Source organism: Salvelinus namaycush, chromosome 11 (assembly GCF_016432855.1).
Source record: "Salvelinus namaycush isolate Seneca chromosome 11, SaNama_1.0, whole genome shotgun sequence".
NCBI classification, from domain to species: Eukaryota; Metazoa; Chordata; class Actinopteri; order Salmoniformes; family Salmonidae; genus Salvelinus; species Salvelinus namaycush.
This window is the reverse complement of record NC_052317.1, coordinates 29961880-29976806: the sequence shown is the minus strand read 5'-3', so window position 1 is coordinate 29976806 and position 14927 is coordinate 29961880. Positions and strand designations below refer to the sequence as shown.

The 14927-nt window shown below is 43.4% G+C and overlaps 1 protein-coding gene across 1 annotated transcript in view; it reads right to left on the bottom strand.

The window, feature by feature from the left end:
- Positions 1-453: 453 nt before the first annotated feature.
- LOC120055332 (GREB1-like protein) overlaps positions 454-14927 on the bottom strand; it is a 37823-nt gene continuing 23349 nt past the window's right edge. The window contains 6 exon segments of the mRNA XM_039003206.1: positions 454-1234; positions 1569-1707; positions 7234-7434; positions 9487-9856; positions 10220-10373; positions 11484-11688. Of these exon segments, the coding sequence (XP_038859134.1) occupies positions 1071-1234; positions 1569-1707; positions 7234-7434; positions 9487-9856; positions 10220-10373; positions 11484-11688 (1233 nt within the window). The 3' untranslated portion in view covers positions 454-1070.

Genomic DNA, 14927 nt, shown 5'->3' with positions numbered 1-14927 from the left:
AGGTTTTAAGGGCTTGTAAGTAAGCATTTCACGGTAAGGTCTACATCTGGTATTCGGCGCATGTGACAAATAAAATTGTATTTGATTTGAGAGGAGAAGTGAGGAGAGTAGAGGAGGTTAAGGGCAAGGTGCAGATGTGGATGTCTTCTGTGGGTGATATTTTGGGGTATCAACAACATTACAATTAAGCAATAAGACTCAAGGGGGTGTAGTATATAGCCGATATATACCACGGCTATGGGCTGTTCTAATGCACAACGCAACGCAGAGTTCCTGGATACCATATACCAAAAACCCTGAGGTGCCTTATTGCTTTTATAAACTGGTTACCAATGTAATTAGAGCAGTAAAAATACATGTTTTGTTATACCCCGTGCTATACGATCTGATATACCATGACTGTCAGCTCATCAGCATTCAGGGCTTGAACCACCCAGTTTATAATGGGTAATAAGTAACAACAATCGACACTGAGGGCGAAAAAGAAAAACAGTAGCTAGTGACGGAATACTCGTTGTTGCCTCTCACTTTAAAAACCCTGAGATAAAGCGTACGTCTACGACAAGACATACCAACAAGAACTGCGTTCGTCACAGATCCATGTTTACAATCTTTGAGTTTTTACAACCTTTTAAGTCCCGTTATCGATGATGAGAGTATCTTTTTGCAGAAAGAAATTACATCAAGAAATAAAAAATTTCATTAATTATAACGCTGATTTTTGTACAGCAAAGTCTTTGATTTTCAAACAGGCTCAGATCAGGGACAGACTCCAACACAAGCCTCAGTTAAGAGTCTCTGGCTGAACAATGTTAGGCTCATCCGAACATAGTGCAGCGTGGTAGAGGAGCGTAAAGGAGAAGTTACATCCACATTGATGATGACCACGTGTCCATACAGGGCACTTGGGGCCTGGGTGTGCCCCAATACATCTCTCTGATCCTCTGACAGACAGAGAATAATTGTGATTGTTAACTGGTCTGAGATCAGTGGTTGGTGGTTATCCTTCTGCCTGGTTAGGGTCTATGGAACATGAGGGCACCTGGGCAGGTCTGGCATCAGTCTCAGGGTTAAACATGGCGTCCGGTGAGAAAGTAGAGGGGCCGGTCCTCGCTGCAGTTGGCCGTCTGGAACTCATCCCTCAGGCGGAACTGCCACTCATCCTCCAACTCCAGCCGCATGATGGTCTGACGCAGAGAGTTACGGTCCCTGCAGATCACACACAATGTGGCACCTAGGAACAGGGTCAGGGGTCAGAGGTCATAGGTCAAGGAACCAATCAGAAAGGTGCCATTGTTTTCTTACGGTATATACGTGTATTGTTGTATGGTTCATTATACAGTATATGTCATTTTGGATGTATATATTGGAAAACATTATAATCAGAGGTCAGAGAACCAGTCAGAAAGGTGATATTGATCGAGTGAATTGAATTGAAGATTAATAGCCCTAGGCCTCACAGACATTACATTGGTCAAACCTTTCATGGTTCCAAAACTATGGATGAGGTTACACTTAACTATACATAAGGGCTAACAAAACACAACATAGAAAATAGCATTAGTTACCTTTGATGAAGTGAAACTTCTTGAGGAGGCCAGAGACAACGAAGGAGTCACACAAGTAGAGCAGCAGGCCGCTGAAGACCAGACCCTGGTGGTCCAGGTTAGAGGAGTGTGGCCTGGAGCTGACGTAGCATACTGACACCTGGGGATGCAGAAAGCACAGTCACATCTCCACCATCTCAGTCATGATGTTTTATCATGGGAACATGGAATCATTCCAATTGTCCAAATCCTATACGAAAAATTCTTAAAACCTGTGCTTGACTTAACATTTTTACAATACATTTATTTTGCAGAAATCAATGCATGAGTTGGACACGAGTTGGCCTTCAGAAAGTATTCATTCCCCTTACATGTTCTACATGTTAGAATCACCTTCGGCAGCAATTACAGCTGTGACTCTTTCTAGGTAAGTCTCTAAGAGCCTTCCACACCTGGATTGTGCAACTATTCTTTTCAAAATTCTTCAAGCTCTGGCAAATAATTGGTTGTTGATCATTGCTAGACAACCATTTTCAAGTCTTGCCATAGATTTTCAATTAGATTTAAGTCAAAACTGTAACACAGCCACTCAGGAACATTCACTGTCTTCTTGGTAAGCAGCTCCTGTGTTGTTTAGGTTATTATCCTGCTGAAACATGAATTCATCTCCCAGTGTCTGTTGGAAAGCAGACTGAACCAGGTTATCCTCTAGGACTTTGCCTGTGCTTAGCTCCATTCTGTTTCCTTTTCATCCTGAAAAACAGAAGTATCAATTGTTCAACGAATACCTGGAAGACCGTCAACACGTTTGAAAGTATGGATCATATCTCTCAATCTCCGCGTAGGTCGAGTAATAATATTAATAGAGTGATTCATACGGTGACGTGCCCCCACGGTTCATTTAAACTGTATGTCAGACCACACACTGTTTTAGAGAATCTTCTCGCCCAAAGATTCAGTGACAGGAAAGTACTGACGGTCTTCCAGGTATTTGTAAAACCATAGTTACATTGGTAACTTCTGTTTTATATGTATGAAGTTGAACGGAAGTTACGAATGTAACTATGGTTCTACAAATACTTGGAAGACTGTCAGTATTCATACCAACAAGGTCGCAAGGAATAGCACTAATAACCTCTGATTAATGTGCCGGTGCCACTGGAAGAATGGCAGACCCCATGTTGTGGCAGGATGCGACGTTGACATTGTAAAATCTTGAGAACGTGCAGGGCGATGACCAGGCAGCATCTGTGCATATCTCATTCAGGGGGACGCCTCTCAGTGCAGCCCAAGATGTGACAACACTTCTGGTCCAGTAACATATCACACTTTCTGGGACAGGGAGCCCTATACCCTTGTAGGCCTGAGCAATGACATCCACAACCCAGTGAGAAAGCCTCTGCTTGGACAATGCAAGGTCTTTTGACTTCCCAACGAAGCACAGAAACAGCTGGTCTGATTTCCTGTAGTGCTCCAAGGCTTGCATATAGCATTTGAGGGAACAGCCTGGACACTGGAGATTTGCTCGCTCCTCCTCCGCATACTGGAAAGGAGTGAGGGAAGTAGGCCGCCAGCTCGATGGCTTGATGTGAAGGGGTGATACATTTAGGCATAAGGCTGGATAGGGCCATAAGGCCTTCCATGGTATGCAGACAGGACTCATAGAGAGTGCGTGGAGCTCACTCCCACGTTTCACTGATGAAATAGCTAAGAGGAAAGCCGTTTTCAGAGGTAACCATTTTATGTCTGACTCCTCCGTATGTTCGAAGGGAGGTTTGTCAAAGCCTCCAATACTAGTCGCAGATCCCAATTTGTCGCCCGGACAGGTCCACATGTTCAGTTCCAAACCGCTGCCATATCATCTTCACTACTTGCGGGTGAAGTCTCCATTATTCCGGGGTTTCTGTCACGACAAGAAGTCTGCCACTTTGTTCACCTTGCCTGGGAGATTAATGGCTCCTACGGCCCATGTTAGAAGTTGTTGGGCCACCTCATTCCCCCTTGATGGTTGATGTGGAACACTGTCAATGTATTGTCTGATTGTATCAGGAACCGGCAGAAAGTGATTCAGGGCTAGGTAAACTGTCTGAAGTTCTAGCACGTTGATGTGCATTTTTCTCCAGCGGGGGAGCCACTCTCCCCATACAGACCTGTGTTGCCACAGTGCTCCCCAGCCTGTTAGTGAAGCGTCGGTTGTCAGTTCCCGCCTTACTGGAATTGATCCAAGAGGGACATCTGTAGTCAGGTAGGTTCTCTTCCTCCATGGCCGCAGAGTAGAGTAGCATGCCCATGTCACCTGCATTTTGGTGTTTCTGTCCCACTTGGGGTCCAAGAGGAGGTCATTAAACCACACTTGTAGTGGTCTTAAAGACAGGAGGCTTAACGGTGTCACCCCGGAGGCCGCCGTGAGTGTGCCCATCAGTTGTCGGAACGTTTGTACCTTCACCACTCATTCAACTGGAAAATTGCAGAAGAAGAATGCTGTCCACACACTGAGTTGTTTACATGGAATCATAGTACTGGAGTTCAGAGCCATACCAATAAAGGTGACCCTTAGGCTTGTTGTGAAGTCGCTCTTTTTGTTGTTCATGGTAAGGTGGGTCAGTGTCAGCGCTTGGTTCTCGGCCACAAACTCGCGAGAGGGGGAGCAGATGAGCCCGTCGTCAAAGTAAGGAAGGATCTTGATCCCCTGTAGGTGGAGGGAGATCAGGGCTGCACTCACACATCTTGTGGAGATGCAAGGAGCCTGGGAGAGGTCGAAGGGTAATATCACAAACTGGTATGCCTGGCTTTGGATGGCGAACCGCAGAAAATGCCTGTGTTCTGGTAAAACAGGAACGTGAAAGCCATCAGTTTCGTGGGCTTTAGCTCTTTTGGTCGCCCTGGGTGGATCTAGGTGAACAACGCTGGTAAATTATCTATGAAAACCAGGCTGTCAATTCTGACTAACCTCGCTTCCCTTACTTTCACAGGCATAATGGTGCAGTTAATGCAGGGTTCAGCAAGGGCCTCATACAGGTGGCCAACGCTTAGGCAGGCGGGGCACAGGTCATGACCATCTTCTACTTGTAGTTTAGCTCCACAAGAGGAGCGGCCATGCATGCCCAGTGTTCTCTCAGAATGTGAAGAAAAATTTATAAAATAAACAAATAAAATAATTCTTATGCAATAAACTGATTACTCAAATGAACTAATATAATAGTAACTGGAGACTGTATTACAACATCTACCACAATAAAAGAGTAAAGGTAGAGAGCTACAATAATCTGGCAGGAATTGTACAGCACCTGCCAAACAATTTAGGGTGAGCCTAGCTATGACCACAGGGCTGGAGCAGGAGATATATCATGTTTAGGAAAGATATCACATAGGCTTATTAATGTGAAACACGCACGAATGGCCGTCGTTTGGTAAGCCAAGCTGACAACACACAGTGGCAGCTAGGTGGAGTTAGTAAACTAGCTGATGACACACAGTGGCAGCTAGGTGGAGTTAGTAAACTAGCTGATGACACACAGTGGCAGCTAGCTTGTAGCATGCCAGTAATACCAGGGGAGAGGGATGCCTAAGGGGAGGCAATCCAAATCTCACGTCTTATAGCTGAGTAGGCTAACAACCTTCCTAGACGCGGTTATCTAGGGAAGTGACCCGTTTGAGTTTTAAATAGTCGAAGTACAACGAGTGCCCAGTGGCCTCGATAACGAGCACAGCAGTGGAGAATATCTTGACAAGGTTAGCACCAGAGTACGGTGGCCAACACACACACACACACCACTTTGACATTGTAAGGGTATTGTGTATAGGCCAGTGACCAAACATTTATATTTAATCCATTTTAAATTCAAGCTGTAACACAACAAAATGTGGAAATCTTAAGATTTTCTCAGGGCCTATGTTGAGGTAACTGACTAAATCTTACCTCAGGGCCTATGTTAAACACCCTCCCCCCATAGGCCAGAGAGAAAAAACGTGAAGTTTTACAGAGAATCTCGTGCTATTCTACACATTTTGACACGAGGCTCAGATTTTTTTGCTGTTTTAGAACTCAGGGATTCTTAAAAGATGGGACAATCTCAACTATATTGTGATTGACCAAAGTATTAGCCATCACACCATGTAAAGGAACAACCTCCTAATTATTATTTTAAAACATTTTATCAACTAACGGGATTCATGTCAACTCCAGACACCATAAAAGGCATTTCATTTTTACAATTATTATCCAACAAGTGTTTAAAGGCCTTGATTGTTTAATTCTAATTTTAGATTATTCAAATATGGAATACAAATCTCCAAACATCTTTTTTGTTTTGTTTTATAGCTCTATTAAAGACTCCAGGGGTGATTTTGTTAGCATTTTGGCATGTTTTCTAGGTTGAGAACATAAAACAACATGTATAAAGCAAATATTATCCCTTATACCTAGAATAGCATATACTTCAACAGCAAATGTTGCAGAACAGTGATTCTAATATTTTTTCTGAATGTTTACAAAAAAACGATATCTCACCATCAGTGATGGAATTGACAAGCCACTGACGGAGATGACAATAGATATTAAAAACAGACATATTATTGCCTCTAAAAATAAAAGTTCAATACAAACATTTGTAAAATATGGAGAATGATTCATTTGAAAATCCCCAATAAAAACAACCATTCTATCAGATCTTGCAACAGTCTGACGGAGTTGATGTTTTACATAGTTGACAAAAATAAAAATGTTCTTCTTCATTCAAGTGGTATACAAAGCAGCAATTTAGTTTTTCCTCAGTAGCTTTATGACTCCAAAATCTAATGACATGTAACATATTTTAACCAAAATTCATATTCTATCTTAATCTATCAGGCAGACGGAGTTGACAGTTCATGGTTGTGACCAAGGTGATTCCAAAATTGTCTGTTTAAATCTATCAAAAGTAGAGAACTTTACAGATTTTTAGTGGTCTTTTGGCGCTACATGTAATGAGGACATGAATACGAATTTTAGACAAATTAGGATTTTAGACAAATCTGACATCTCCGGAAACATCTTTTAGGATTCAAAGTTTGGAGAGAAATATTCTTTAAAGTCACAGAATTCTATTGCAAGAAACTTACTGCAAGTAGTCTTACATCAGGGCCTATGTTGAGGTAGCTGTCTATATCTTACCTCAGAGCCTATGTTCAGGCAACTGTCTATGGAACTTACCTCAGGGCCTATGTTGAGGTAGCTGTCTAGATCTTACCTCAGAGCCTATGTTCAGGCAACTGTCTATGGAACTTACCTCAGGGCCTATGTTGAGGTAGCTGTCTAGATCTTACCTCAGAGCCTATGTTCAGGCAACTGTCTATGGAACTTACCTCAGGACCTATGTTGAGGTAGCTGTCTAGATCTTACCTCAGAGCCTATGTTCAGGCAACTGTCTATGGAACTTACCTCAGAGCCTATGTTGAGGAAACTGTCTATGGAACTTACCTCAGGGCCTATGTTGAGGAAACTGTCTATGGAACTTACCTCAGGGCCTATGTTGAGGTAGCTGTCTAGATCTTACCTCAGGGCCTATGTTGAGGAAACTGTCTATGGAACTTACCTCAGGGCCTATGTTGAGGTAGCTGTCTAGATCTTACCTCAGGGCCTATGTTGAGGAAACTGTCTATGGAACTTACCTCAGGGCCTATGTTGAGGTAGCTGTCTAGATCTTACCTCAGGGCCTATGTTGAGGAAACTGTCTATGGACAGCACAGGGTTGCTGTTGTTCTGTACTGCCTTGGGGAACAGTCTGTGGCTGCAGCTTTGGAGGAACTTCTCTAGGAGGAACTGAGCCGGGGCAGCCAGGAGGGTGTGATCACTGTCTGGGGCACAGACATACTGGTACGGGCTGATGGGGGCTGGATTCTCCATCACCTAGAGGGGGAGCAGGGTGGGGGTTAGGTTGACTGACTGTGTTTCAGACATATTCAGGCACATACAAACACACTATATTATGTACAATACCAGTCAAACATTTAGACACACCTACTCATTCCAAGGTTTTTCTTTATTTTTACGATTTTCTACATTGTAGAATAATAATGAATACATCAAAGCTATGAAATAAAACATATGGAATCATGTAGTAACCAAAAAAGTGTTATAGAAATTAAAAAATATTTTATACTTGAGATTCTTCAAAGTAGCAACCCTTTACCTTGATGACAGCTTTGAACATGCTTGGCATTCTCTCAACCAGCTTCATGAGGTAGTCACCTGGAATGCATTTCAATTAACAGGTGTGCCTTGTTAAAAGTTCATTTGTGGAATTTCTTTCCTTCTTATTAATGCATTTGAGCCAATCAGTTGTGTTGTGAAAAGGTAGGGTTGGTATACAGAAGATAGCCCAATTTGGTAAAAGACCAAGTCCATATTATGGCAAGAACAGCTCAAATAAGCAAAGAGAAACGACAGTCCATCATTACTTTAAGACATGAAGGTCAGTCAATACGGAAAATGTCAGGAACTTTGAAAGTGCAGTCGCAAAAACCATCAAGCGCTATGATGAAACTGGCTCTCATGAGGACCGCCACAGGAAAGGAAGACCCAGAGTTACCTCTGCTGCAGAGCATAAGTTCATTAGTGTTGACTGCACCTAAGATTGCAGCCGAAATAAATGCTTCACAGAATTCAAGTAACAGACACATCAACATCTACTGTTCAGAGGAGAAGGCGTGAATCAGGCCTTCATTATCAAATTGCTGCAAAAAAAAAACAATACTAAACTTGATAAGAAGAAGAGACTTGCTTGGCCAAGAAACAAGAGCAATGGACATTAGACAGGTGGAAATCTGTCCTTTGGTCTGATGAGTCCAAGTTAGCGATTTTTGGTTCCAACCACCATGTCTTTGTGAGATGCAGAGTAGGTGAACAGATGATCTACGCATGTGTGGTGTCCATCGTGAAGCATGGAGGAGGATGGGGGTGCTTTGCTGGTGACATTGTCAGTGATTTATTTAGAATTCAAGGCATACTTAACCAGCATTGTGCAGCGATACGCCATCCCATCTGGTTTGCGCTTAGTGGGACTATCATTTGTTTTTCAACAGGACAATGACTCAAAACACTCCTCAAAGCTGTGTAAGGGCTATTTGACCAAGGAGAGTGATGGAGTGCTGCATCAGATGACCTGGCCTCCACAATCATCTGACCTCAACCCAATTGAGATTGTGTGGGATGAGTTGGACCGCAGAGTGAAGGAAAAGCAGCCAATAAGTGCTCAGCATATGTGGGAACTCCTTCAAGACTGTTGGAAAAGCATTCCTCATGAAGTTGCTTGAGAGAATGCCAAGAGTGTGAAAAGCTGTCATCAAGGCAAGGGTGGCTACTTTGAAGAATTTAAAATATATTTGATTTGTTTAACACTTTGTTGGTTACTACATGATTCCTTGTGTTATTTCATTTTTGTATTTTACCTTTATTTAGCTAGGCAAGTCAGTTAAGAACAAATTCTTATTTACAATGACGGCCTACCAAAAGGCCTCCTCCTGGGATTAAAAATCCCAAAATGTAATTAAAATATAAGACAAAACACACATCACAACAAGAGAGACAATACAACACTACATAAAGAGAGACCTAAGACAACAACATAGCATGGCAGCAACACATGACAACACAGCAAGGTAGCAACACAACATGACAACAACATGGTAGCAACACAGTAGCAACACAACATGGCAGCAGCACAAAACATGGTACAAACATTATTGGGCACAGACAAAAGCACAAAGTTATTTCATAGTAGTGATGTCTTCACTATTATTCTATAATGTAGAAAATAATAAAAAGCACAAAGAAAAACCCTTGAATGAGTAGGTGTGTCCTTACTTTTGACTGGTACTGTATATATATATATATATATATATATATATATAAAAGTTAAAAAGAAGGATGTGGTAGAAAAAGTAGGAGCAGAAAACTCACTGTGAATTTGGGTTTGACCAGGAAGTCCTTGTGTCCTCCAAAGGGGATGTGTTTGTTCATCAGGCTGAAGTGGTTGAAACGACAGAGCAGCAGACCACTGCTGTTGGCTCTCAGGTTGAAGTCCACCTCCTCACAGCTGTACCTGTTGAGGTCGTACTGTACGTTCTGTGTCAGGTCCACATTGAGCATGACAAAGTCATGGAGGTGGCATCGGGAGAAGGGCATGGCAGGCAGGCGGCGGGCCAGGGCACTGCTCCACTTGCGGGTGCCACACATGGTATACAGGAAGATCTTAGGAGTAGCCTCAATGTGCTGCAGCACCGTCTTCAAAGACACGTTGGTCAGACTGGGCCCTGTGTCTGCCATATCACTGAGGGAGAGAGGGAAGAGACAGATATTAGTAAGGGTGTTGATAGAGTAGTCCAGATAAATGATGGTTCTTTCTGAGAATTCATTGCAGATCAATTTTCATGGGCCAACAATCAGGGAGTTTTTGAGTATATATATATATATATTTTACATTTTAGTCATTTAGTCACTCTTATCCAGAGCAACTTACAGTAGTGAGTGCATACATGTTGGTACTTTTTCATACTGGTCCCCAGTGGGAATCACACCCACAACCCTGGCGTTGCAAGTGCCATGCTCTACCAACTGAGCCACACATGAGGATATGCTTGCATGCGTGCGTGTGCATGCAAGTTTGAGTTTGAAACTGTACCTGCTGCTGTACTGGGGCTGGTGTGCGTTCCAGAGCACACAGGAGTCGTTCATCATGACTATGAAGGGCCAGATGTCCTGCCTCTTGACCCCCTGCTCTTCCAGACGGTTCCTCTCCAGCTCCAGGTTGTGGTATGACAGCTCCTTGATCATGAACCGAGCTGCGCCTGGGACAGAGACAACAGTAATGTTACAGCTATGTTACTGACAGTGGGTACGTTCCAAATGGCACTCTATTCCCAATATGGTGCATTACTTTTGACCAGGACTCTGACCATAATGACATATATGATGATGGTGGAGATCCACTGATTCCTTTCTATTTTATTTAGTTTGGTCTAGTCACATGACCTGACTAGAAAAAGGTCTGGACCGTGGTTATCACCAAGGTCAAATCCAACAGATGTATTGTGGGTCAAATTCACAAATTGTATGAACACAGCAGAAAAATATTTGCCAACCACTAACCAAAGAGCTCTACCACAGAGCTCCAACTCTAAGGCTCTAACTCAAACGACAGTCTGAACACAGTAGCTTTGACCTGAATTTTAATTATTACTTTATTGGTCCGTCCACCTGCTGAACTGTCCTGTTTTTTCGCTCTTTACCTAATGCCCCTATTGCTGCACGTGCCATGTGCCTGTAGTGCTGCAACACTATTGGTCCATCCATAAAGACTACACACCTGATTGGTGGATCCATATATCAGACTACTGGCCTGCTTGTGTTTTCATTGACCAGGCCCTACCCTATTGGTTAATGTAATATTTAACTCACCTACTGACTACAACCTTACTCAACAGATGGCAAGATACAGTGCGTCTCTTGATGTTCACACTGACTGCCATAAATTCATCACTATCAGCAGAGAGAGATAAGCTACTGGACAAACTAAAAGTGTAAAATACATTAGTATATAAAGAAAGACATAAATGTAGTTTATACAACACATGGCAACTCTATGATCTCTTTGCTGAGTGTTCTATCACAAATTACTATGGTCCTCAATGCTACCACTCAGCAGTGAAACACCTTATTGAGCACTATGATGGGACGAAAAACCTGTAGTACTGCAACTCTCCAATCAGGGATCACAGAACTAGACCAATGAAATGAGAGGAACTATATCTAAATGAGGGGTGAGGTTGCCCCTAGACGCTGATGTTGGGTCAGTTTTGTATTTTCCCCACTAATGGTTAAGGTTAGCATTGTGGGAGGGAAAGCTGATCCTAGAACTGTACCTAAGGGAAACTTCACCGCAGAGCCCAGACACTCACCGACTCCGGCGCTGTTCAACATGGCTGGCAGCACCAGCAGGATGTGGTTGGGCCATGTTTTCCTGTAGTGTTGCATCTCGTACTCCTTGACCACCAGGATGTGGAGGTGGGCGGTGCCCTCCATGGCGTGGAAAATGTTGAAAAGGCCGAGCTCCTGACGCCCCGTGGTCGGGGTGAAGATGGGGCTCTTCAACAGACTGGGGTCCTGGGGAGAGGAAGTAGAGATATAATTAAAGTTGCATAGTGTAGCCGGCTAGGGCCCAGGTAGCCTGGTCAAGCAGACTGACTGTTGAGCTGAGCTATCACGAGATCAGGCTACTTCCATTAGGCTAGGACCAGGGCTCATTAGCATCAAACCACTAAAGTGAGAGAAGGAGAGGTACATCAGTGTATAGATCGCTCTGTGTGAGACATGTGGCAACTTCTTGTAACATAATGATGTGAGTGTCTGTGTTGATAATGTGTTGCTTACTGTAGGTGTTGCTTAAATGTTGCTTCTGGCACTGTTTCATTGAAGCATATTACATGCAGTTAGGAAAGCTAAGGCTAGCTTTTTCAAAAAGAAATTGGCATCCTCTACTGTGGAAAGTCTGCACATCAGAGGTATCGGATTCACATGGAATTGTTGTTTAATTCAAATGTTTGAATATAAAATTATTTGTGAAGAGATGAAATGTAATTTTAGCTTCCAAATGAGAGATTTGGGTTTTCATAAGTTTAGGGCTCTGCTCAACCAGTGGCCCGCCCCTGTGAAGAGACATGGGTAAGAAACTTTTCAGACACACCCCTCTCCCTCCACTATATAAGCCAAAGACAAAAATTTAACCTCCTGTTCCGAGGATGTGAGGACGACGGTCCAATGTCAGAATGGTTCAGAAAACATGTCAACTACAGAACTAAGCCAACCTCAGCATGAGCTTTGGTTGCGAATGGTATGAACTTTGAACTCTTATTCACTATAGAAGTGATACCTCCTAGACGTTGTTAGCAACAGCAGCTGCAAACGTAAATTAGGACAGACAGAGTATCCAGTCTACCACTCAGCAGCAGCAGCAGAGACATTCTTCAAAGGACCCGGTTGGGCAACACGGCCTTCCATCTACCACCAACCTACTGAAGCACAGCTCAGAGTAAATATTTATTGCATTTTCCTTTTCCAAATGGGCGGTAATTTAGAATGCATAAGATATTGTATTTACGATAGCACAGATTCGCCCTTTGTTCCTCAGTCTTCCCGCTCTTTCACTCAAACCCAGCCCCTTTCTTTTGTGTAACAAGCTGTCATATCTGTTCCGCCCGCTAGGGACGTTTTCCTTTATGATGTAATTTGTAATCAAGGTATGATTTATTCTGTGTATATGTAATTCTGTGTGATTTAGTTAGGTATTTAGTAAATAAATAATTAAACCCAATTTTGTATTGCTGATTCAACATGTTAGCCAGGGTTCGTGAAGATAACCAAGAATTTACAACTTTCAGATGAGACTGAAATAAGGTGACGATTAATATTGACTGCTATTGATGTAAAATATTACTAGGTCTTTAAGAGTTTATTCAGAAGATAACAGCTCTATAAATATTATTTCGTGGTGCCCCTCCTCTCTAGTTAATTACATTTACATGATTAGCTCAATCAGGTAATATTAATTACGGAGAAAGTATTTTATAGAATAGCATGTCATAACACTTAATCCGGCATAGCCAAAGACACGACACCCCCGATAAATCCACTATAATTGAGAATTTCAATAAGTATTTTTCTACGGCTGGCCATGCTTTCCACCTGGCTACCCCTACCCCGGTCAACTGCCCTGCACCCCCCACAGCAACTCACCCAAGCCTCCCCCATTTCTCCTTCACCCAAATCCAGATAGCTGATGTTCCGAAAGAGCTGCAAAATCTGGACCCCTACAAATCAGCCGGGCTAGACAATCTGGACCCTCTCTTTCTAAAATTATCTGCCGAAATTGTTTCAACCCCTATTACTAGCCTGTTCAACCTCTCTTTCGTATCGTCTGAGATTCCCAAAGATTGGAAAGCTGCCGTGATCATCCCCCTCTTCAAAGGAGGAGACACTCTAGACCCAAACTGCTACAGACCTATATCCATCCTGCCCTGCCTTTCTAAGGTCTTCGAAAGCCAAGTTAACAAACAGATTACCGACCATTTCGAATCCCACCGTACCTTCTCTGCTATGCAATCTGGTTTCCGAGCTGGTCATGGGTGCACCTCAGCCATGCTCAAGGTCCTAAACAATATCATAACCGCCATCGATAAGAGACATTACTGTGCAGCCATATTCATCGACCTGGCCAAGGCTTTCCACTCTGTCAATCATCACATTCTTATTGGCAGACTCAATAGTCTTGGTTTCTCAAATGACTGCCTCGCCTGGTTCACCAACTACTTCTCAGATAGAGTTCAGTGTGTCAAATTGGAGGGCCTGTTGTCCGGACCTCTGGCAGTCTCTATGGGGGTGCCACAGAATTCAATTCTCGGGTCGACTCTCTTCTCTGTATACATCAACAATGTGGCTCTTGCTGCTGGTGATTCTCTGATCCACCTCTACGCAGACGACACCATTCTGTATACTTCTGGCCTTTCTTTGGACACTGTGTTAACTAATCTCCAGACGAGCTTCAATGCCATACAACTCTCCTTCCGTGGCCTCCAACTGCTCTTAAATGCAAGTAAAACTAAATGCATGCTCTTAAACTGATCGCTGCCCACACCTGCCCGCCGGTCCAGCATCACTACTCTGGACGGTTCTGACTTACAATATGTGGACAACTACAAATACCTAGGTGTCTAGCTAGACTGTAAACTCTCCTTCCAGACTCACATTAAGCATCTCCAATCCCGAATTAAATCTAGAATCGGCTTCCTATTTCGCAACAAAGCATCCTTCACTCATGCTGCCAAACATACCCTAGTAAAACTGACCATCCTACCGATCCTCGACTTCGGCGATGTCATTTACAAAATAGCCTCCAACACGCTACTCAGCAAATTGGATGCAATCTATCACAGTGCCATCCGTTTTGTCACCAAAGCCCCATATACTACCCACCACTGCGACCTGTACGTTCTCGTTGGCTGGCCCTCGCTTCATACTCGTCGCCAAACCCACTGGCTCCAGGTAATCTACAAGTCTTTGCTAGGTAAAGCCCCGCCTTATCTCAGCTCACTGGTCACCATAGCAGCACCCTCTCGTAGCACGCGCTCCAGCAGGTATATCTCACAGGTCACCCCCAAAGCCAATTCCCCCTTTGGCCGCCTTTTCTTCCAGTTCTCTGCTGCCAATGACTGGAACGAACTGCAAAAATCACTGAAGCTGGAGACTCATATCTCCCTCACTAGCTTTAAGCACCAGCTGTCAGAGCAGCTCACAGATCATTGCACCTGTACATAGCCCATCTGTAAATAGCCCATCCAACTACCTCA